General features: G+C 29.4%; 1 protein-coding gene across 5 annotated transcripts in view; it reads right to left on the bottom strand.

The window, feature by feature from the left end:
* Mhcl (Myosin heavy chain-like) overlaps positions 1-25,418 on the bottom strand; it is a 132,933-nt gene that overhangs the window by 45,759 nt on the left and 61,756 nt on the right. For all 5 annotated transcript variants that reach the window (XM_071182895.2, XM_071182899.2, XM_071182897.2 and 2 more), the window contains exon 22: positions 17,110-17,229. In XM_071182895.2, the coding sequence (XP_071038996.2) occupies positions 17,110-17,229 (120 nt within the window). The remainder of the gene's footprint in view (positions 1-17,109; positions 17,230-25,418) is intronic.

The raw sequence follows: 25,418 nt of genomic DNA, 5'->3' as shown, positions 1-25,418 counted from the left end.
TATAACGAACTTCCATTTTGCGAATTTTTTTAAGAAACCAAGAACATTTTGATAATTTCTTCGTAAAATAACTTCCAAATAGCTAAGTGAATTTTCTATTTAACGAACTTTTCTTCGAGATCCACTTTCCCTATTTCTCAAAATATTTCAAAACATTTTAAACTTGTTAACACCTTTTATGGGGGAAATAACCTTGAATTGAATTTCAAAGCCACTCAACCTTTAGAGAGAGAGCAGTAAAATCACTATCTCTTTTTCGTTCGCATTTCAAACGAAAAACTCTGACATAAACAACAAAATTAAAGGATTTTATCAATAGCAATTAAACTTAAGAACGCATGCGGTAATGTATTTTTAAAATTACTTTTAAAATACATGCAGCAATGATTTTATGCATAAATTTAGCTTTTTTTAATTGAAAATGTATATAGCATGACTGTGCAAGACAGAATAATGTTTTGCTTCATTCTTGCTTTCCATGCAGTTTATGATTAAGATTTATAAAATAAATAGTCGATACTACTTTACAATATAAAGATGTATCCATTTCTATTTTAATTATGTCTAGTGTTTATGCATTTGAAACCTGCTTTGTGTCGTTTACGTATTTCAAATGATAATTTTCTATTTAACGAATTTTCCATATAAGGAACTTATTATCGGAATTTGGCAACTTCGTCAAATAAAGGTCCGACTGTAATACATAATAAACAACACCTCACTACACTACTCACTGGTCATCAGACACGTAAAAGGGTGTTAAATCAAAATTTGTATTTTTTATATAATAAAAAAAAATTAACTAGAAAGCTTATAACTTCTTGAACTATACCTCACTAGTTTAGATAAGTTACTTCCCCCCTTTTTTGATCCTGTCTCCATTTCAGTAAATTCAAGATAAGATGGCGGATAAAACAAAATTAGGAGGATAAAATAAATTTCAGTCATCTATGTTGGGTTCAAATCGCAACTGTCTGAAATTTCACTGTTTACTTTCTAGGTTTATACGATTTCATTTTCCTTTAAACTTAAAAATTTTAAAATACCAATGCAGATGAAACAGAATTTTCTACGAAACGTTTAGCGTTTTCAAGTTCAAAATAAACACTTTCGTTCCTTAGCATATGCTATAAATTCCCGTCATGTACACTTGGGAAGAAATTATGTATGAATCAGAGAGTTGTTTTACCGTATGAACTCAGAATGGAATTTGTCTCAGGGCACAATTAACTAAAGGGTTGTCAAAGCGGATGTTTTGAAATAAAGAATCATTAACCGAACTTGTATTGTGATATAATTGGCAGTTACAGGTTAAACAAGACTCTGGTGCCACGGTTAAAAAGCGTCACTCATTTCGCTTTTTACTTGCTGAATAGTACCACAACATGTTGCCACTATGTTTATTTATGAATTTAAATATATATTTCGTCGATTTCTTTTATCTCTTTCTATATTTATTCTATAACGAAGAAAGGAAATCAAATAAGCAAAAAATAAAATAATGATTTTATAAATCTAGAGTATCTGAAAATAAATTCTTTAAGAGATTATACCTCTCTGCAAATAAGAATAAAATGAAATTTTTTTTTTCTTGAAAATTAAATAATGTTTTTAGTTTTTATACACTTAAACTATCATCGAGAAAATGGTTTTGAAGTAGCACTAACACTATACTATTCTAAGCTTATAACTTCATCAATTTACATTCATCGACTTAAAACTATTAAAATAATATACATTTATTTTCGAATAATGCTTTAATTTTTTTTTAATAAATATACTTTAAAGAGTAAAACAGTCTTTAAAGTAGAAATTTGAACCCCTAAAAGATAAAAATAACTGAATTCCAGGTTCAATAGGATGCATAGAATTTTAATTTTGGAATTTTAATTGAAAATAAATATACAATAAGAATAAGGTAGCAAAACGAAGATTTATTACTGTAGAATAACATTTAAAAGTTCGTGAAGAGGAAAAAAAATTTTTTAAAGACATTTTTTGCAGAATTAACATTGTGAAAACATTTCAGCTTACCTCAATTAATTTCTAAAATCTGAACAAAATGTAAAACTGGCAGATTTTTCATGGTTCTTTGGGCCATGAAGATTTAAAACGTCATCCATCCAAAGTAATTTATTTGAAAAAAAAATTATATGAGTTAAAAATATAATTAATTATTTTTTAAAAAAAATATTGCCTCGATTAAAAAAAAAATTCACGAACACATTTTATTAAAATTCATTAGAAAAGAAATTAGTGAATGATCATCGAAACTCATTTTCCTTTTAAAATATTAATTAGCGTTTATTTTTCAATTTAAATTCTTAAAATTATTTACTGAGATCTGTAAATTCGAGTGTTGTATGACGCCATAACTTCATACTTTTAGAAAACGCGGAGATTTAGTGAAAACTATAAATTTTTATTTTGAACTACAATTGTGCAAAATTAAAAACATTGGAAAAATCGATTTATAAAAAAACGTAGTCTGTAAAACCAAAATTCTGTGGCAGGCCTGAATGCAAAAACGAAACTTTTTATTTTTATAAAGCATTATATTATAGATTATGCACCTTTATAAATAAAATATAAAATAAAATACGTACATAATCTTTAATTTTAAAAAATGAAAGCAACGTGTAATACTCTCACTCGCCAATACACTTTTCTTTCAAAGAAAGGAAGAAAAGAAAACGTTAAGTGAAGGCTTATCAAAATACAATAAAGCATTTGTGTTGAGGCAGGGCACGCTGAAAATTTCCGGTTCTTTCAATTCAATAAAATATATTCAGAAACAACAAATGTAATCTTAGAAAGAAATTAATACTAAAAATGTTTAGCTATAACGCACTTAGCGAAACAAAAATAATAAAATATTTTTTAATTCAGATTAAATCCGATAAATTTATGAAATAAAGGGGAAAAAAAAGATAGGGCATATAAGAAATTAAAGGAATTCTTACAAAAATTTGATTCCGATAAACACACAATGAAAAACGATTCTAAAAACTACTGATGCGTATCTTATTTTATTTTTTCAGAAAATAATATTAGTCAAGAGTAAGAAAAAGAACAAGATATTTGAGTTAACGATTATAATCAATACAGTATATACAAAATCGAAGTTATTTTCAGTTTAATAATTTTTAATACGATTCTGTAATTATGAAAAAACAAACAAACCGGAAACACTTTTTTTTTTAATCTAATAGAAAACATTTTGAAGAAAATCAGTATCCTAATTAAAACCAATTTTACCCAAAATGTAAACTAGGAAAAAAATGAAAATACTAAAAATTATTTCGTTTCTTTAGATTATTTTTTTTCTTAAATAAATTTGTTTCTTTAAAAAAAAATTATGATTAAAATGAAAACAAATAAAATTGCTGTTTAAAGTTGTATGAAATTTTCTAGTTATTAAAACTTTATTTTTCCAAATATTAAAAAAAAATTATTTATCATTTCCACAAAAATTGCTTTCAAAATAAAATTTTATTGAAAAACAAACAAAACGTTTAAGTTAAAATACAATAGATACATTTCCTATTTTATTACATATTAAAATTTATGCCTTTCGAATGATATTTTTTCTTTAGCTAACTCTGTTTATTTATCAATCTAATATTATAATTTTGTATAAACGCATTTCTAAGATTTTAAAATGAACAGAGAAAAGAACTTGCAAATTATAACAACGAAACAAATTGATACTATATCAATTATATGAAAATTAAAACAACAATAGCACTATACAAAGATTTATACGAACCAATTTAAATCAGAGATTTATAATCAATTTGAAATAAAATTCGAATCAATTTAAAACAATGAAATCTCTTTAGTAAAATATAAATAACTAGGAAGTTCAATCTCCAGCTCGCAAACGCTCGCCAACCTCCGGGTCTGTTTCCGCAATTGGAGCTTGCTTTGCTCGCTCATAAGAAAGGTTAATTTCATTTAGCTTTGCGTCCCTTTTTTAAGACTAAAGTTCAGAATAAATAGAAAGTTCAGAATAAATAGTTTCTAAAACTTTTCACGGTACACAATTTTAAATGTATATTTGATTTCTCTGTACAAAATTTTGATATTAATTTGAAACTGCAAAAAATTACAGTACAAAATTCTAAATTTCAGTATTCAGAAGGACAACAGCTTTAAGTCCTTTATTTTATTACGAAGTTGTAAAATGTATAAGAACCCAATAAAAGAGTAAGAAGTTGTAAAATGTATAAGAACCCAATAAAAGAGTAAGAAGTTGTAAAATGTATAAGAACCCAATAAAAGAGTAAGAAAAATGAAATTTTACATTGAATTCAATGTTAACAATTCAACTTTCTCTGAGGCGATCTCAATATTTTATTTTTTCTACAAGTACACATTTCTTAAATTTAAGTAATTAAACATACAACAGTTTTAAGTCCTCGAGTTTGGCAATAAGCAGCAAAATGCAGGGTTAGCAAAAGAATTTTTCCCTTTCTAAAATCTGATTTTTTATTATCATTATTATTATTTTTTCTTCTTCTACATTTACTAACCAAAACATCTGATAAGATGCATTAAAATGAATTAATATTATTTAAAAACAATATAACCAAAATAAAAATAGTTATCTTAGGTTCTTAGGCATCTTAGGCTTAATAGTTAATCTTAGGTTTTAATGGCAATAACCAGTTTCGACGCTTGTTACAGTTTGTTTTTATCACAGTTGCAGAAATATAACACTGGAAATTTACAATGCAGATTTTAAATCCCTCAAAAAAATTGACGATGACGTCAAAACATGACGATGAATGTTGAATTGAATTCATTACTATAAGTTAAGACCAACATTTGAAAGACAGTTTTTTTGAATTAATAAAAGTTAAAAATTTCAAATAAAGATGTCAGACGATAAAACATTACATTTAAATTATCGTGTCCCATTTAACGTCTAAAAGTTAACCAATAAGGGGTGTTAAAATGTAAACAATTGTAAATGTGTGCACGTGTTTCATCTTAACGCATCGCAAATTGGAAACGTAGTAGGAAAGAAGAAAAAAATGCCCCATCTAAGCATTTTGAAAAGATCTGAAGAAGAGATTAATGAGGGAACAACAAAGGAAACGCAACCGAAGCAACTGGATCCGCATTCGACGTCATAAATCGTCAAATATTCGCTAAGCCATCAAAGATCCCAGGGAAAAAGGCGATAGTGAAAATTTAGCAAAGTTTGCTGGCCGATGCCTGGCGACAGTCCACCACACATGGTTAGAAGAATCCCTGCATTGCAAGAAGCTCAGCAAAAATTTGATTTTTTGAGGCACATCGCGGCGCCTGGATCACAGCCATCCCTCAACTCGGACCGGAGTTGGCTGCCAGACTATTAAGGAATGAGAAAGAATGGAAAAAAAAGTAATTTTATAGGATGCACTGGGTACGAATTCACCTGCCCTTGCCAATTTGTTTGAATAAACATCAAATGAGAGAGCTATGCCCTCTTAAGAAAATAATAATAACCAACTCCAGCAACACATCTTTGTTGAAACGAGGGTAGAATGTGATTTGCAAAAATAAACAGACTGAAAAGTTTACATTGCCGTGAAAAAGTGGAGACTAAAGTTTATAGTTTGTTTCAGGTGCTTCCAGTTTATGTGTCACAACTTCAAACATAGGTCGTTATGAACTTCTTGAAAGATAAAACCATTAGTTTTCTTTCTTTTCTTCTTCTTTACTTCCAATTTTCGAGTTAAATGAAGTCGGTAAATTAGACAAATGTAAATCTACATCAGTAATTATAGTGTGTACTACACGAAGTCCCTTTTGCTCCAACCTCCGTGATTGCACCGCAATAATTTTGTTTCTCAACACAACACAGTTTCCCACCCCTCTTAAAAATTGCGTACGCTCATGCTTTACACGTCCAAACACTTCTCCTATCATTCCATTTAAATTTATTTGGAACATATATCATTTCTCTTATCCCTTCATTAAAATAACATTTAAAATTAAAGCTTGTTGTCATAAAAAAAATTGCTAGTTACCATTGCTACATCATCTGCAAATTTTAAATTGCAATAAAAACTCGTCAAAAGTATTTTTCCAAAAGAGAATGTTCAGTAATACAGTCGAACTCGTTTATAACGAGCTCGGATTTACCGAGGGAAACGAGAATATTTGGTTGGATCAATGTTAAGTCTATGGAACAGAAGTCGCTTTTAACGAGCAAGACCCGGTTTTAGCGAGCAATAGTTTTATGTCTTGCAACTTTTTTTCTCATCTTTCTGTCTTATCTTTTTTTCAAAATGATAAAAAATGAGCTTGAAATAAAAAAAAAACACAAAAATTTTTTTTTTTTTTTAAGTATGTAGATTAATGAAAAAAATAAATGTTTTGGTAAGAATCATTTCTTTTATTTTTCTTTCCGTTTATTGTTTCTTTTCTTTAAGACTGTAGCGCAACTAGAAATTTTTTGCTGGTTGGGGGGGGGGGAGGTTAGTTGTCATTAAATTAAGAAAAGTATTTGATTAAATTAAATTAAAGTAAGTAAGTATTAATTAAATTTTAAGTAAACTCAATCATTTGACCTCCCAATCTTCTGGTCGCACGCCTGCCCTAAGGACCCGTTTATTACGAGCACTCGGATTTAACGAGTACATGTTACGGCCCCTTTGTGCTCGTTATAAACGAATGCGAACTGTAATGCGAAAAGTTTTTTCATATTAATGAAATTGATTATAATATAGAATATGATGAGCCTAGCATTAGGCACTGTAACTTGGGAGCTTTTACTGCATATTAAATATCCAATTTTATTATTATTTTTTATCAAGATTTCAAAGTTTTAAGAAATTTTCCCTCTTTACTGCAAGAACATAAAAAATTACCAGAACAAGAAGGGCATCCAATTGTAAAAATTTACCATGAAATTTCGTATTCATTAGTTAAGTTCATGCGTTGTCGTCGGGACACAGTTTTACACACAAACCTTATATTTAAAATAAACATAACTTACAGCTAAATAATTATAAAACGATAAATAAGTTTACCCTTAAATTTGGAATATCAATAAAAATTAAATGTAAATAAGAGTAATTACTTATAAATTAGGGATAAAAAAAAGAACGCACAATCACGAAAAGCATTTTCACGGTAGTTAACGCATGCGTAACAAATGATGTCGAAAACTAACGAATCACAACCAATCAAGAGACGCTGAATTGGGATCCATTTCTTAACAATAGCCATTTTTAATTAATATTAATTGGATTAATCGGGATAATCATAAGGCAGACATATTTGACACTTTACACTTGTCCGGAATTTTTTACAGTGATTACTTTTTAAGGTACTAAAGGTAAGGTTTTTAAGGTACTATTGCCCGGTATACATTTGATCGCTCTTTCTTACCTTATATCTTATTTAAGTGCTTTTTTTTTTTAAGAGAAAGAGACATTGTCCGGTATTCCTTACACTGATGTTTTTTAAGGTTAAATGCCACTGCCTGGTATTCCTTACACTGATATTTTAAGGTTTAGTGCCACTTCCCGGTATACATTACACTGTTTTTTTATACTGCGACTGCCCGATATTCAAGTTTTTTCAAAAGTTAAAAGCAAAACTTGTGTGCCATAAAAGATTTTATTTATTAAATACAGAAAATGTTGCTTATTTTTTCATCAATGCAGTAACATTTAAAAAAAAAATAATACAATTTTTTTTTCGTGATTTAAATTTCTTAGGCGACAAGCTTGATTCAGATAGCTCAACTAAAATATTCCTGATTTATTAAAACTGATAAATCGCGAAAGCAAATAATCTTATCTATTTTTCATCAATATAAATTGCAGCTTTCGGATCTTCCTGAAAATGGCGTAATTCGTGATCGCAACGAACTATAGGGGGCGTTGTTGTATGAGACTAATACCTGCGATTTCTATATGAACAGTCATTCAGTTACTCTAGAGACGTCGTTAATGTAGCCCGTAGCATTGCAACGTTCCTTCTTTATTGTGGCTAATTAAATTTAATAAAGAAAAATGCTTGATATTCTTTCTTATGCAAACAAAAACAAAATGGTATCTCTTTTTATTAGAGAAGGAATATCCAAAACACATCGGAAAAATATTTGTACATAAACAGAAAAAAATATGTATATTCTTACAAGAGTTAAAACCTAATGCCCGAGAAATAGTTGTACTAAATTTAATGATAAAACATGAAAGGCCTATTTAAACTTTACATTCCATAGTTTTAAGAATCATATTACTTCAAAAATTAAAATGAACAAAAAGTATACATAAGCCTCATAATTTTATGAAATTTAATTTTGTAAACAAAGTTTTTTGACAACAATTTTTATCAAAAAATTTCAAGTTTCAATAAAAATCATTATTTCGAAACTAAGAAACGTAAAATAAAGAATGCTGACGAAACAAAAACAAAAAATCAATTCTTTTTTGTCGCCATTTTTAGTGCTACGAAAATTCGTCTTTGGGATTTGCCAAAAATAAAACAAGATGCAATTTTATTTTTTCAGGAGGGAAATATTTTACCGAAAAAACGAAAATGTACCAATTCCCACAACATGAAACTTTATCTTGGTAAACGTACGTTTTGGAAATGTTATTTCATTTGGAATCTTATTTATCAGAGTTCATATGGCGGTATGGTTGTTTTGAATCTATGCTAAACTCTATATCGGCTCATTTTCCACCGAAATCCGATTGACTATTTTGATTTTAAATAAAGTGTTTTATTTTAAGGAATTGTCGCAAAAATTTTAAGTGTAGATTGGCGGCACTTAAAAACCGCCAAATCTGTAGCGGCGGTGGCGTTAATACGTAAGTACCGAATTTTTATTCCATACTTTTCTGAATCATATTACTTCAAACATTGGAATATACAAGAAGTATGCATAAACACATAATGTTATACCATTTAATTTTTAAAAAAAGTATTTTGAGAACAATTTTTATCAAAAAATTATAAACTAAAAAACGTAAAATAAAGTATTCTTAGGATAAAAAAACGATTTTAAGAATTCTTTACATTGAAATAAAAACTTTCATATTGTTTCTTTTTTTATTATTCTTATAGTTCTTAATCAGACGTAAGAAACCATTCTGTAGAGAACCATCATCAAATGAAAAAAAAATATTTACAAGCAAATTTTTTATTGTAAAAATCATTGCACTTACCTGATTTATAATTCCCGGAGAATTCCAAAATGATAAGTTCCTTGTTTGAAAACTTTATTCTCAAATAATACATACATAGTTTATCCCTTCATTACTTTTAGATAACATACTACACAGCAAAATTTTATAATTGATATGAATTTGAATATGTAGCTAAAAACAGAATAGCTGAATTCTAGTTGAACTTATTCTTTCAAAACTAAAAAATACTTACCAAGCAAACGATTAAAATTAATTAAGAATCAGCACAAATGGCACTATTTCAAGTAACTTGGATAATTTTTTATTGTTGTTTTCAGAATTATATGGATACAGAAATATATACTATTCCATAACGAAGAAGAATATTCTATAACTATTACAATTCTATATGTTCTGAATTCATATTTATTCACTGGAATGACGAAAGCAATGTTGACTTCACTTTAATTCGTAATGAATTGAAGACAGAAGAAATGCATTTTACCTTTATACACACATCTATAACAGTATCCGAAATCGGAAGTCATCAGTTGCAAGTTTGTTGATAATAGAAATTAAAAATTATTGAGGAATTTTTCTTCAAATGTTTGGCGTGTTCTGTTCCTGAAAGATTTACTAATATTCTGGAGATTTTTTTAAAGTTCTTCGGCCTTTTCCTTAGGGAAATTTTGTTTCTTATTTGCTGCTAAAAAATGGCGTCTTATTCAGTCAATGATTTTGATGGAACTAAATGAAAACGTGATAAATTAATGTCTGATATTTACAGGCTCCCGCTAGACGGCGTACTCGAGCGTTGCGATCGCGAATAGTATTCTCGTGACTGTTGTAAAAATAGCCAGTGCCTAAAAGAGAATGTTTTACGAGAAAGCATTACTTTTATAACTGTTATGCTGATGACAACCAACGAGACTGAATCTTCAAGTGGAAAAACTCCACCATTTTCCCTGTTACATTTTGAATGATAGTTAGTCATGCAATTTTCACTGATAGTTAGTCATCAGGAGTCTGTCCAGACATTTTGTGAAAGGTCCGTTTTTCGTGAAATTGTGAAAAAATTACTCACATTCTTTCAACCAGGGTCCGCTTTTATGAATTTGTGCAAATAGGGTCCGGTTATTGCAAAACACTTTTTCAAGGAGTTTTTAAATTGTAATTAGATACAAGATTATGCTCGGCACTGTAAGATTATAATAAAAAAAATTAAATTTTCAAAAATAAACAGCAATTGCTGCTTCCAAATTAGAGATGCAACATACAAATATTTGGTATTTAGCCTATACTGCTGAAAGCCGAATATTAATTTCGGACGAATTATGGAAGAATCGTCTGCTGAAGACAAAACTTAATTCGTTTACATCCATCTTTCTTGTTTCCAGCCATGGAAAGGGTTTATTCGATTAACAAAACAATAATGAAGATGAACAAATTTGTGAAGGGTCCGATTAAAAGATAAATTATTTTGTGAAGGGTCCGTTTTTAAGTTAAAATATTTTGTGAAGGGTCCCGTTTTTATGAAAAGATATTTTGTGAAGGGTCCGTTAACGGACCCAAATTTCTTCTAAACAGACCCCTGGTCATGCATAAGATATCATTTCATTCGCTGTGCGTGGTACAGTAAAATTTTGCTTATAAATCTTTTTTTTAATTTTTTTTAAGAAAGATTAGTTTTGACAAGTTAAAAAATTACAACTGAAATATGTTTCACGATGTTAGGAAAGCAAGAAAAGAAACAGGCTAAATCTGTAAACTCTAGTAACTTTTTATTTAAGTTAATTTTTTTTAAAAATAAATCTACAGAAATTTATATCGCCTGAATTACTTAGCGCATTTTTATTATTCAATTTAACTGATGCATATCAGTATCCAAATAATAATATTTAAAAAAAAAAATAGTATTACAAATCCTCCTCCTCATATCTATAATAATAATGAATTACATCGAAGGAGCGGAGAAATTGGATCTTGAGTCAAGGACACTAAGAAATACATTTGCTTAGTTGAAATGTCTGCTTATCACTATTTTTAACAAAAGTGATATCATCCAGGTATAACAGCTGTTCAATATTGATTTCGTAATGCCATACCCTTACTCACGCCGTTTTCTTTGTTTGACGATAGATTCATAATTAAGCAACATACCGTAATAGGGAATAATATGGGCAAAAATTCCACAATTACATATTTGAAAAATACATAATCCGAGAATATAAGGTAAATTCCTAATAGCCTATGAACTTTGAAAGGACAAAATATTGCAGGATTAATATTATTATTCGTTGTATTATTATAAGTATGCATGATTTCGTCCCAGAAACCCTATAATAAGAAAAAATTACACAAAACATCTCTTCTTATTAAAAAAGCTTGTAAAAGTAGTAACTTGTTAAGTGTAGCTTATTAAAAAATTTTGACGTTTTTTGTCTTTAAAGCAGTGTTTCTCAAAGTGTGGTACGCGTACCCCCAGGGGTACGGGAACAGTTTAGCGGGAGTACGCGTTCTCATGCGAAATACCTTACAAATTCTTGAAAATTTCAAAAACTTTTATTTAAAAACAAATCTAGCCATGAAAATGAACAATTACGTATTTTCGTATTAACTATTTTTTGCTAAGTTAACAGTTAATAATTAGTGGCGTCAACAGCCAGGCGTGATTTTTAATTTACGTGCAATTTTTTTTATCACAGCAAAAACAGTATCGTCCTTCTCACTGGTGCAAATAACAGAAACTCTGAAATAAACTTATTAACAAAACTTTGTACCAAAAAAGAAAAAGAAACATATTTTTTAAAAAATACATTCATTTTTTTTTTTTTTTTTTTTTGTTGTTGTTTCTAATCCCCAAGAGGTCCATCCCAATTAGACCAATTCCATAAGTCCAAAAATGTCCAGAAAGTCTAAAAACAGATGAGGTTTTGAAAACACCTCGTCGATCTTAAAATCGATACAGTTTAGAATATGCTCGGGCGAAGCCTGAGCAGTCCTACATTTAGTGCTAAGTCCAAAAGTCTTTTGCCCCTGAACATACGAGAGACACCTCAAGTGACCACTTGCAAAGCGAGACAAACAAGTCTGCTGGCTTCTAGGTCCCTCAAAAAGCAAGGCACTTCCAGGTCGCTTGGTCGTTTTTTTTTTTTTTTTTTTTTTTTTTTTTTTTTTTTTAATCAGTGGTACACAGCGCTGCGAAAAATTTAGAAAGGCTACACAAAAGTCATAAGTTTGGGAAACACTGCTTTAAAGGAAAAAAAAAAAGGAGGAAATTTGTGTTTGACTTTAACTAAAATAAGATACATTTTTAAAAAAGCTCGTTGGAGGGGAGGACTTCACCTACATCAAACAGAAAACATTTTGGGCAGTAAATAAATAAAACATTTTATTTTATTTATTTATTTAAATAACGACCACTAGGCCATTCTTGAACAGTGAGTTAGTCCTAATGCACGATACAGAAATTTCTTTTCCTCGTGGACTGGGTTCAAAATAATGAGGTTACGGAGATAACATTGATAGACGCAAATAGTATCTTTTAAGATCGATGATTGAGATAAATTAAAATAAAATAAAACACCAACTGCAAAAAGGCGCTTTATAATTTTTATAGTGAGCATCAAATTAAAAAAACACATTGATGGAGCCTTGTAGCTTATAAATAACAGGGGCTAGGATGCTTATAACCCAACACTTCTAACAACAAAAAAAATAATAAATAAATAAAAACATTAAAAATATATATTACTTTAGGAATATAGCTACTAAAGATAATAGTGGAATTCATTAATATTTAGAAACAATCTTGAGAACATCAGGAATGCATTGTATCTTAAAATGCATTTTGATATTCTTCAATTTAAAAGATTGCGTATTATTCAAAAGAAAATTCTAGTACTGTGAAAAACTCTATTCAATATCAACATTTGTTATGGGAAGAAATTTAAAATGAAAAAATTCGATGAAAAATTTCAATTAATTTATAAATAAAATTTTTTAAAGTAAAATGTTTTTTAAAATAAAAAATATCGGTCAAAATTTATAAAAAAAATATTTAAAGATCTAAAAAGTGAAAAATGTTACTTAAAACCATGAATAATTCCCTAAAAATAAAAACCAAGCAAAAATTGAAAATAAAAATGAATTTTATCATCAAACCTCCATATAACTCACTTTAAGTAATAACAAGAAGCTCTGAATAAGTACACACATTTTTTATAAAGAACAATTCTAATTAGAACAATTTCTATTATAGAATAGAATAGAAGTGAGAAATATATTGCAGCAAGGAATCTTAAATATTTTAATAAATAAGGAACGAGACTTTTTACTTTTAGATGTTGATGATTAAGATGTAATAATTAAGTCAATATAAAGTGCAGCAAATGTCCTAATATAAGTGTTTCGCTCCAGATCTAAATATAAACAGTCAGAAAATACTATAAATAGCTGAGAATGAACTAGTATTAGGACATCCTATTTATTTAGTTGATATCCCAGACACTGTGTGTAAATTAATAATGTCACCTAATTTCGGGATAAATATTTGTTTACTATGCAGCTAAGTTTTATTCGAAATGCAAAAATGATCAAAATAAATCTGAGATAAAAATAAGTAATGAATAAGATCCAAAATGATAAACTAGTGACCTCAAACTTATCTTAATTCTTTAAACTTTACATACGAAGAATCTTAGTACTTCACTCGATGCCGAACTCAAATTTAACATCAATATTTGGACAAAAGTTATATAATGACCAATGATAGAGCTCGGCGTGTGTGTGTGTATATATATATATCCATAAGTTCCATAACAATTGACAATAAAGAATACTTATTAAAAGGGGCGATAAAACAGTGCTAATAGTAAATAATTGAATGGTCAGTAGGACGAATTACCGATAAAGCGGCATGAAATAACGATATTGAAGGGGATCGATGTTAGTTCCTGGCTGACTTGAGCCGCTTTTACCGGTTCGATAACGTATCGAGCTCATTTTAATTTAATTTTTAATTATACATATCGAAGAGAATATGTAACAACTATGCTAAAAAAAATTTACGATTTCTTTTCCTCCCATAAACAGAAACGTTTCTAGAATTAAAACAAATTAGGGCAACTTCAAGTCAAAAATTTTCTCATAACAAAAAAAATTTAACATTACTACGCAATGATATGAAAAAACTGGCAAGAAAAAGTTTTTTTAAATTTTTTTTTCTTCCTTTTCCAAAGGACTTTCTAACTTTGATATTTTACTGTTTCAGTAGTAGAGTTCGAAATAAACATATTTAAAAAATCAGTAGTACAAGTTTTAGAAGAAAGTTACGTCATATTTATCTCAATTCTTAATATAATTGCAATTTGTTTCTTAACGAATAAACCGGCTCTTTGAAAAATTATAAATAACCAAATGTAACCAATAAAATATGTCATTCATTAATCCCCCACCATCCCGGGCAGACATTTTACTAAAGGGTTCCTAAGTTGTTAACGCAGAAACTGTGATTAAATATATCATTTAGCAACCCTAGTAAAAATCATAAAACTATTTTCGATGAAAATATTTAACATTCCTAAGGTTGATTGCATGCTCCACCTCAATATAGCTACATACTTTCGAAACTTTTCTTTCATTAAATCTACTCTTACTTAAACCTAATGTATTTTCAGTGTTGGTAAATGGCTTTGATATTTATGCTACAGACTGTTATTCTAAAAGAAATGAATGAAAGTACCTGTCAACACTTACACTGAACAAAACTGGGCACCTTGCCTATTACAACATTTAAAATCTACAGACATAAAGGATTTCATCATTAGGATGACAGAAAGAAATGTATTACAAGTGAAATTGGAAACTTGCATTAACCAATTTAATTCATATTATTATTACCAATTTAATTCATATTAAGTGGGGGAGGAAATACATTAAAAAAAATTAAAATAAAGAAAAACATTCAAGGTGCTTTGCTTTCAAAAATTATTAGTTAAAAAAAAGTTGTTAAAGTTTAGGAAATTATAAAAATTAAATGATTTATAGCACTGTGATTCTTTAGTATCACAGCTTAGCTTTTATGATAACACATTTTTTTGAAAAATTTGGTTGCCGAGTGAAAGTTGGATAGTCTATTTTTATTTTAAGTTAGAAATCCTAATTATATTCTTAAAATTAAGATAGCAATTACTACTTAGTCTTGAAAACTGAATTATTTTAAAGAAAATGTAAAAAAAAAATAGAATCAACTGTTTTTTCTGAAGTTGAAGAAATAGTTAAAAGTGTCATCTCACTTAATAAACAAATACTATTTTAAAAGTTATGAAACGAAAAAGTAAAATATAATTTGATGTTATGATGCATAAAGACTATGAAGTGTTTTGCAGCTAATAAAATAGGTAAATTTTTCTTACATATTTCATGAAGTTTGTTTGTCTTATTTACTAAGAAGTAACATTTAAAAGTTGAAACAAGAATAAAAATTTCTAGAGCAAACTATTTTTCAAAATGATTTAGCACTTTTGATTTATTTATTTATTATTTTCAATATTTATGTTACATTTCGAAATAACGATTTCATAACTAAAAGGTTCCATTAAAAAACTCAAATTCCATTTAAATAATATTAATATATGGAAATACTGAAAATAAACATATATTCACACTCCTATAATTTTCTAGAACGTTAACTAGGGATAATAAATACATTCATCCTAACTGATCATGTAAAAACACTTAAATTGAAGAAAGAAAAAAAATCACAATAAATTACAAACCAAAATATTTAATAGATCAGTCTAACGTTATTATAAAAGGCTTATAATAATTTAAAGGCACAAAATTTTCCAAGAATAACGTAATTTTTGAATAGTAGTCCCTTTAATTAGTATTTTTTTTTTTTTTTTTTTTTTTTTTTTTTTACAAAATATTAAAATTTACAATTTAGTGAAATATTCGCAAGTAAAGAGATCAATGCCTTCGTAAACTTAACTCAGAACTTAATGGTAGTAGCAAAATGAGAAAAGGATTATTTATGGGATATATATCAAACTTCACTGAATACACAACAAATGTAGTCTTGGGCAGTTAATTTAAAAGGGGGGTGGATTTCGATTTATAAAACTGCGCAGGAAACACGAAGCTATCAAAAAAGTAACTAGCAGCTCAACAAAAATACTTTTATAGTAAAAAAAAAGTAAAACGAAGCTGTGAAAGACTATTAATACTATAGTTTGAATAAATTCTCCTAAAGTAACATATTTATTTACATATGAATAGAATAATATTATTGGGTTAAGGTATATTTTCTTTAAAAACCTAATTTTTTTCTTCGCGGAATGAAATCACATTGACAATATCAGGAGTTCTGAACTAGGAATGAACTGGAACTTAAAAGAAAAAATACCACATAAAAATTGGAAAAGTGGTGTAAAACTTATTTGTAGTTAATATAAGGATAATTTTTGTGATAGATATTGCAATAAATATGAAATTAAGATATTCAGAGCTGAATTATAAAATTCATAACCAGATGGTATAAATTATTTATCTTCCATTTGGTAGGTAAGAATAATTTTAAAAAATGGCACAACTAGATACGAAAACTATTTTAGAAAAATAAATTATACAACGTTTGTCTTTAAATTATAAAATCGTTTGCTTTTCGTTGATTATAAATGATTTTCCTATTTCTTATTTTTATATAAATTTAGACATAGCAAGATTCTTTGCAAGTATAAATAATTTTGCCCCATTTGCATAAATAATTTAACACAATTAGAAAATAAGTATTGCGAAATTTAAATAAAATGTTGCTTAGATTTTAAAAAAATTTTTTTTATAAAATAAAAATTTACAATAAAGGGCAGTCTTCAAAGAAAGGAATAATTTTTTTTAAAAATAAATATTAAGGTTCGCTATTATTCATGCCACATAATTTACTTGAAATGAAATATGAATTAAAGCTTACCTGAAGTTCATGGACTTCTTTTTCTAACCTCATTCTTTCAGATGTTTCAGCTTCAAGCATTTCAGAGGCATGAGTTGCAGTAGATTGCTCCTCACTTAATTCAGACCACAATTCGGATACCTGTGATGACGATGAAGAACATGATTTTGAGTTCATAGGTTCAGTATAAGGTAAAACACCCATACTACACACTTTACTGAGCATTTCAGTATAAGAATACCGTTGGGGAATGATACTTTGAGAAGGGGATCTGGGTATGTATCTAGGGGGATCCTCGATACGTTTCAGAGATCCATAACGAGATACGGATACAGATCGTGATGGCAATGAGGGTGGCAAAGAATCTCTAAGAAAACGGCGACGCAAGGGAGCACGAGGAGCATCCAAATCCGAACTTTGGAATTTTTTGCTCCATTCACTTAAATCCACGACCGATGTTTTAGTTTCGCTACTGATATTACTTTCAACTTTTGTTAATGCAGATGAACTATTTGAAAGGCTATTCATACTGCATTTAGGTACAAGTTCTGGTTTATTGTTAATTGGCATGGCTTTACTTTCAATATTAGATGGGACAGCAGGACTAGAAATTGGAAAAGGACTATTCGTCCTATCTTTACTCGATAAGCTGTCAATTGTACCAGAGCTGCTAACACACTTAGATTCAGTGTCTTTAGTGCTAGAAGCGAGAGAAACAGTCACCAATTCTTCATTTTTTAAGTTCAATATTGAATGCTTTTTCGGAATAGCGGGAGAAGAATTTAATGATTTTTGTACATTCTCAACAGCTTTAAGAGCTTCTTTAACGGATTCTTTGGCACAATTGTAAGACGAAGCTTCGGTGGAAGGAACTAGCGGTATTATAACAGCTGAAGATGCAGGTTCATTAGCAGTATTTGTTTCAATTATAACTTTCTTTCTATTTTCTTCCCTATTCGGTGCGTTTTGAGGACTTTTGGTACGGAAAAGAACATTCACTGTTGGTACTATCCCAGGAATCGTAGTTGGTGTTATCTTGGTAACTTCAATGGCAGATACTTCTGAAGTTTGAGCAATTCCATTTGAGACTGTTTTATCGTTAAGGTGAAACTCGTTTGAAATGCTGGAACTATTAGAGTAACTAGTTTTCTGGACAGAATTGCTAACAATGCAGGTTTGAGAAGTAGTAGATGAAGAAAAAGAAGATACTGCTGAGTGAGAATGGCTTTCAACGGATTCGAATTTGTGAGTTTTATTGCCTTCAGAACTATGGGTTACTTTCATAACAGACGTTTGGTTCGAGCTGCTTGCACCTCGTTCTGAACCTAAATCCGTAACTAAATTTTTCCCAGGCATAATCTGCTTCTTCAACACTTCAGATCTTTTAATAGCATTTTCTTCGACGGTCCTTAAGGGTGCAGAAGGTTCTGAAGATATACGGTCAATATTCCCATTGGTGAAGACGCTAGATGAATTCGCGACACCTGAAATGTTTTGATCGGATTTTTTAATTGGCATGTTGCCTTCAGTATCAGCTAAGTTTTTATCTCGTTGCTGAGTAGACAAAGAGTTGATTGAACACTCTGTCTTAGAAGCAACCAAGACTGGTGAAACTTTAAGACTTTGAATATTAATCACTTCTTTTTTCTGGCTACTCGGCGCTATTTTCTTCGTTGCTACTCTTTCATTACTTACAGCAACATCACAACGATTTTTATTACTGTTTAAGACATCTTCAATTTGGGTTTTGTCTCCTGCTAAATGTCTTGCATTTTTCTGATTCTCAAACTCAGTTGGTTTTGTGCTATTAGCTTTAGTAATTTGATTTGTTTCAGCAACAGGTTTAGTTTGTTGTTTCAAAGATACGTCATTCAGGGGCGATACATTTGATTGTAATGTTTTTACTTCAACTTCAGCCTTCTTTATTTGGTTATTTAGCGAAGCTATTTCTTTTTTTCCAAGAGTCGTAGATTTCCTAGGAGTAGATAGGCTTGTTTTATCTGATTGAAAATTAGAGAAAATATTTTGAATTTTAGCTGCAATAACATCAGATGTTCTTCTGACAGTGCGGAATTCCTTAGGAGGTGAAATTGATGGTTTATTACTATCAACTTGTTTTTCCTGTTGAAACTCAATATTTTTAATTTCAATATTACATTCACTCGAAGAACTAGTAATTTCAGTTGAAGATTTTGATTGTATTGGATTGTCTTGAGGTCGAAGAACTGATTCTTTTTTAGTATAATTTTTGTTCAAACCATATACTTTTTTTGAACCAGCTATTTCAGAGTCTTTACTAGTTACAACCAGATCCTTCTGGGAATCGGATATTTCTGTTGGAGGCTTCTTATCGACTTCGTTTTTGCTTCTCAACGGTTCCGGTTTAGATTCCTTTTTAATCACCTTCTGTGTATTAGAAATTTCTGATTTTGAGTCCGACTTAAATTCTTTGCTGGCATCTTTCTGATTATTCGATATATCTGATTTCGATTCTCTTTTTATCAAGCCATACACTTTTTTAGGCTGTTTATTTTCCCCTGTGGGTTTTACATCCAAATTATTCTTCTCTGAGTTCGAGATACTGGAAATTTTGCAGCCAGGAAAAGCTGTGGAAGGTGTGCTAACGGAAGCGATAGATGATGTAACAGTTTTTGAATTTGGCACTCCATTACATTTCTCATCAGTTATCCCATTGCTAATAAATTTTTTACCTTCAGTATTCTGCTCATTTTTGTAAATCGACTTTTCAACAACCAATTTCTTTTCAGAATTAGAATATAATTTTAATTTCGACTTATCATCACAGCTAGTATTAGAGACCGATTCATTCAAAGTCTGAGAGTGATTAGGTATTGGGGAAGAAGATTCAGATGATTTGGTGCCAACACTCGTATTAGTAATAGTAATTGTTGCCGTAGAAGTTTCGCATTTGGTATCTTCTGATTTTGACGAAGTGCTCGAATTATTACGGGGGGTTTTTCGCAAAAAAGCTTGGCTGAATGGTGCTTCTTTTTGTCTAGTATCCCAAGACTGTCGCCTCCGATTAAAATCATCAGTTGCAGCTCCACCGCCAGAAGAACAAGGCCTCAAATCTCCAACAAGGGCTGAAAAGCGACGTTTTTCGGGCAAGGCAGGTGGTTTATTATCAGATTCGGCAGCGGGGCAGAATATTCCGGCGACGGCAACGGGTCGGACGAAAATCCCACCGTTCGTTGCTGCGGACGTTACCTTGGCCTTGGAAGGTGCATTTGAGAAAGATTCAGAACTACCTGGCATTGTGAATATTTTCTGGGTGTCGGCCAAGGAAAACCTCTCGAGACAGAAAATATGATGGCACTTACACCTGCCAGATAACCGCCCACAATGACAGGGGAACAGAGACTAAAAAAGTCTGCATAACCGGTGTTTACATCACCGGCTCTTGACAGTTCGATAATTCATTTTTTCTTCTTCTTTTTCCTTTTAAAACAAGGGAAAGTCCCTTCAAGTCATAAAATTCAAATATCTTCTTAGCAGCATTTAGGAAACAGGGCAGGCAAGATGCGGGGAATTCTAAAAGCCGGCACTCGCAGCGTTCGAAAACGGCAGCAGACTATCTTTCCGAGCGGGGAGACGAAAAGAGAGGAAAAGGGGCAAAAGGAAAAAGACCTCGATTATGCTGAGACAGAAGAGATCTTTTTGGATGAACTCCAACCGGTAGAAGAAAAACCTCAACTATTTTGAGAAACGCTGAAGTGTACGCGCGCCGACGTGTAAAGCGCGTTTTGGCGATCTTTAGAAAAAAGAGCGATTCGAAGAACTGATGAATATTTATCAATAACGAACATTTTTTTATATCCCTTTCCTTCCGCATTGAATAGTGACCTGAGGACTTATAGGGTCTTATTACACCTAATAAGAGGAATTAATGAAATGAGTAAAAATAAATTGAAACAACAAAAGTGAAATGAATTGAAAACAGGTTATGTTTTGTATTAGGGTTACTGTAACAAATAGCTATCTTGTTTAATAAAATGGAAGGAAAAAAAAAGTTGTAGATTAAAAGTATTTGAACAGCTTCGACGCACCTTTCTCTGTCGATAATACATTTTGTTATCAAAAATATTCTCACTTTGACAAATAAGTAAGAATGTTATAATTTGTATCAAAACAAAAATTAATATGCTATAGTTATTATATTACATTTTACATAATAATATATATTACATTGCTTTTTTTTTCAGCTTTAAAAAAGAATCACAAAAATGTATACAAATAAAAGAACTAAATTAACACAACTTTTCCACTTACTAAAAAATTCTTTTTTCCCTAAAAAAAAATGTTTAATCCGAGTTATGGAGTCGGTATTTAAAATTTTACGGTCCGACTCCGGAAATAATGAGAGATCTTATACTCTAATAAACGTTTCTGGTAATCCCAGGAATGTGTTAATATTACTAAGTAAATGTTTGTAGATTTCTATTATTTTTACTGCGCGATTGGAACAAAATTTAATTAATCTAATTTAAAATTAAACATTACATTTTAAAGTTGAAAGAAAAAATTTAACTTTAATCTAATTATTTTTAAAGAATTTTTTTTTTTTAATTACATTAAAATATTCAACATAACTACAGAATTAAAAAAAAAATAAAAAATAAAAATCGGAGTGAAATAGTAGTGAAAAAAAGAAGTTCAATTATTTAATTTTAATATGATAACATTAAGTAAATTAAAAAACTGTTCAATAGTTTAAACTAAGAATATTATCATGAACTATAGACATTTGTTAACTAAGTTTATTATAAATTCGAACTTGTTTGTTAACCATACAATCTGAGTTTTTTTTTTTCCTTTAAAATTTATGAACATAAAGATAGTTTTATTATAAGAATTAAATTACATATTTGACTTCAAAACTACAGTTGTGGATAACAATTCTCATTTAGGCTTTACTTTAACGTTATGAGAACTTTTTTTCAATCCTCTATTTTGATCAGACTATTGGAAATAAATTTAATTGATTGTATTTTTTTTCTTAATTAATTATTTTTTTTAAATTTATTTATTTATTTAATTACCACACTTCCTCCTTTATAATAGCTCAATCTATTTTTTAAATAGTTTCAATAATTTTCGAATTCTTTTTCAGCAGTCTCAGTCAAACAAAGGCTCAAAACATATAAATGGATTAAACTTTGTGATAAATTATAATTTAAATGTTGTTATAATTTAAATATTGTATTATACAATTTAAATATTCAATCGAACATTATTTTTGCTAGCTTAATTACGAATATTTGTCTAAACAACTTTTTTTTTCCAGACTTTTTTAAATCTACGCGACGCAACTTTTAGAGCAAATCTTTCCAACAAATGCCAAATTTTCTCGGACTTCTCGCCTCTGCAACTCTATGTTAAATACAACATGTCCTTACCGAATTAAAACAAATCTACAACTGATCTAAACAAGTAAATAATTATATACATCATTTACGTTACATTATTATAAATATATACTTAAACTTGTATAATACATGAAGTTTACACTAATTAAAGGAGAGAGATGGATTTTAACGCATTGAAAGGCAACTTCAAAAATAAAACTTGATATTAAAAAATCGTAGGGGGTTGATGCCGCAGTTTTGGGTATTCAACTTAACATTACATTTTGATTTGCTGAGTAAATAAGAAGCATTGAAGAAAAAAGCATATGACCTACGATAGAATAAAAAAAAACAATAATAATATTAGAGAATTAGTTCCAGAATTATTAACAGTTAAACTTGTAGGAAGATATACATATTTAGCCGATTTGCAGTCTGCCAAAATGCAACTTTTAAGTTAAAAGCTGAAGTATTGAAAATGCTATTATTGTTTTTGAACCTTACACGATATTTTGCTTCGAAATTTCAATTTTTTCGAAAGTTTTTGCAAATTTAAGTGCTTTTTAGGCATTTTTTTCCAGCTTTTTTTTTGCTTTAATTTAGTTTTCCCTCACAAGATCTTTGTTCCTTTATTTTATAAGCTAGCGATCGACAAAATGTCAACCAAAAGCAGCAAAAAAGTAATAATAATAAAAAAATAAATAAGAAAGAGAGAGATTACATGTTGTTATAAATCTTAATATTTATACTGACAGGGGTCTGTCCAGACATTTTGTGAAAGGTCCGTTTTTCGTGAAATTGTGAAAAAATTACTCACATTCTTTCAACCAGGGTCCGCTTTTATGAATTTGTGCAAATAGGGTCCGTTATTGCAACAAAAAAAAACTTTTTCAAGGAGTTTTTAAATTGTAAAGACATACAAGATTATGCTCAACACTGTAAAATTGTAATTAAAAAAATTAAATTTTAAAAAATAAACAACAATTGCTCCTTCTAAATTAGAGATGCAACATACAAATATTTGGTATTTAGCCTATACTGCTGAACGCAGAATATTCATTTCGGACGAATAATGGAAGAATCGTCTGCGGAAGACAAAACTGAATTCGTTTACATCCATCTTTCTTGTTTTCTGCCCAGGAAAGGGTTTATTCGATTAGCAAAATAATAATGAATATAAACAAATTTGTGAAGGGTCCGATTAAAAGAAAAATCATTTTGTGAAGGGTCCGTTTTTAAGTTAAAATATTTTGTGAAGGGTCCGTTTTTATGAAAAGATATTTTGTGAAGGGTCCGTTAACGGACCCAAATTTCTTCTAAACAGACCCCTGACTGAAATATTTTTAAATTAAAAAAATATCATAGAGGGTGAGAAAAAAACCGTTCCCTATTTGAATTCTTGTCAACCAGAAAAATTACAACTAATTTATTTCTTCTTCTTGGGTCACATAATCTGTATTCCTCAAGTTAAATTTTAATTACAGTACCGATGATAATTTTGAAAAATAAGTAATCGTCTATTTCGTATTATCAAAATGTTCTCACATAAAACTACAATAAATGTATGTTTTAAAGAAATTTTTTTTTTTTTTTTGAAAAACATGAAAGTTTAGGGGGAGGGGGACAATTACGAATGAGAAGCAATTTAGGAGGGCGAGGGTTGTGAGCGGGGACTCCAAATATAAGTAAAAAAATACAATTTTATAAATAATAATTACTTAATTGATATTTTGCAACAAGGCTTAAATTATTTTTACGCCTTTTGGAGGCAATTTTATTTCCAAATTCAAAATAAAAATTTTGAGCATTTAAAAAAAAAAAAAAAAAAGTTTAATTTTTCAAAAGAATATAAAATATTTTTTAAACGAAATAAAAGTTTAGAAAGATATAACAATACCATTAGTCAAGAATTATAAATAATAAAAAAAAAGAAAAAAAAATCAAAACCAGACAGAAACACAATTGAGAAAAAATAAAAAAACATTTTGGAGAAGGTAAAAATCTAACAACACTTTCTTTTTGTCAGCACTTTAAAAAGAGGAGGGAGTAAAGATTACGTTACCTCCCTTTCGTTACGTCATCGAGTGTTCAACGTCATTCTGAAGTATCTCTGATTAATGATAAATATCTCCTCAGCTCCAAGTGCTCACAAAATGATTGATATTGAACGCTAGCATTAATCCTTTGCATGTCATTTATGAATAAACATTCGGAATAATCACAAAATTGTTTATAAATAGTGTCAGGAATTTTTTCAGTAATATAAGTTTCATTAGGCTTTAATAGATTGTTTCAAAAAATATTAATAATAATAATAAAAATCGCTTCTTTTAATTTTTTAGCTAAAATTTTTTTCACGCGTTCATTAAAAGGATTTCTTTCTTTATTCCTTCATTTGTTGTCCAATTCATTCACTGATTTATTTATTTAGTCATTTATTCACTCGCTTTAAAAAACCAATAACAATTTGAATACACAGAATACGAACTTACTTAATACAAAATAAAGTTTGATCAAACATACGTGAATAGCCGTGTCGAAATTTTATAAACTACTTTTAACTTGACCCGAAATTTTACACACATTTTTATTTAGAACTAGCCGCTTAAGGCGGCCAGCTGTCCGCCACGCTAAAGGTTTTCACAAATAAAGTTTTTTAAAACATAGCAGGAAATTTGAAGATTAGTGGACAATTAAAGTGTTCCTGTCCTGCAACGTTGTCTTCATACCCAGTTCTGCTGCAGATGTGTTATAGCTCTTGAGGATGTTTGAAGATGTAACTTTGCTATGGTAACCTAAGGCCTATGGTAACCTAACCTATAATATAACTATCAGGTGGAGACTTTTTTTTTTTTAAAAAAAAGGCCTCAGAAATTGTAAAAGCATACAAAAGTTGCTTTCGAAATCATCATTGGCCAATAGCTGAAAATTAAAGCGCAGTTAATAAGATATTTAAGAAACAGC

This window comes from Parasteatoda tepidariorum, chromosome 7, assembly GCF_982258835.1.
Source record: "Parasteatoda tepidariorum strain Cologne lab strain chromosome 7, Ptep-v5.0, whole genome shotgun sequence".
Lineage (NCBI taxonomy): Eukaryota > Metazoa > Arthropoda > Arachnida > Araneae > Theridiidae > Parasteatoda > Parasteatoda tepidariorum.
This window is presented reverse-complemented; position numbering and strand designations above follow the sequence as displayed.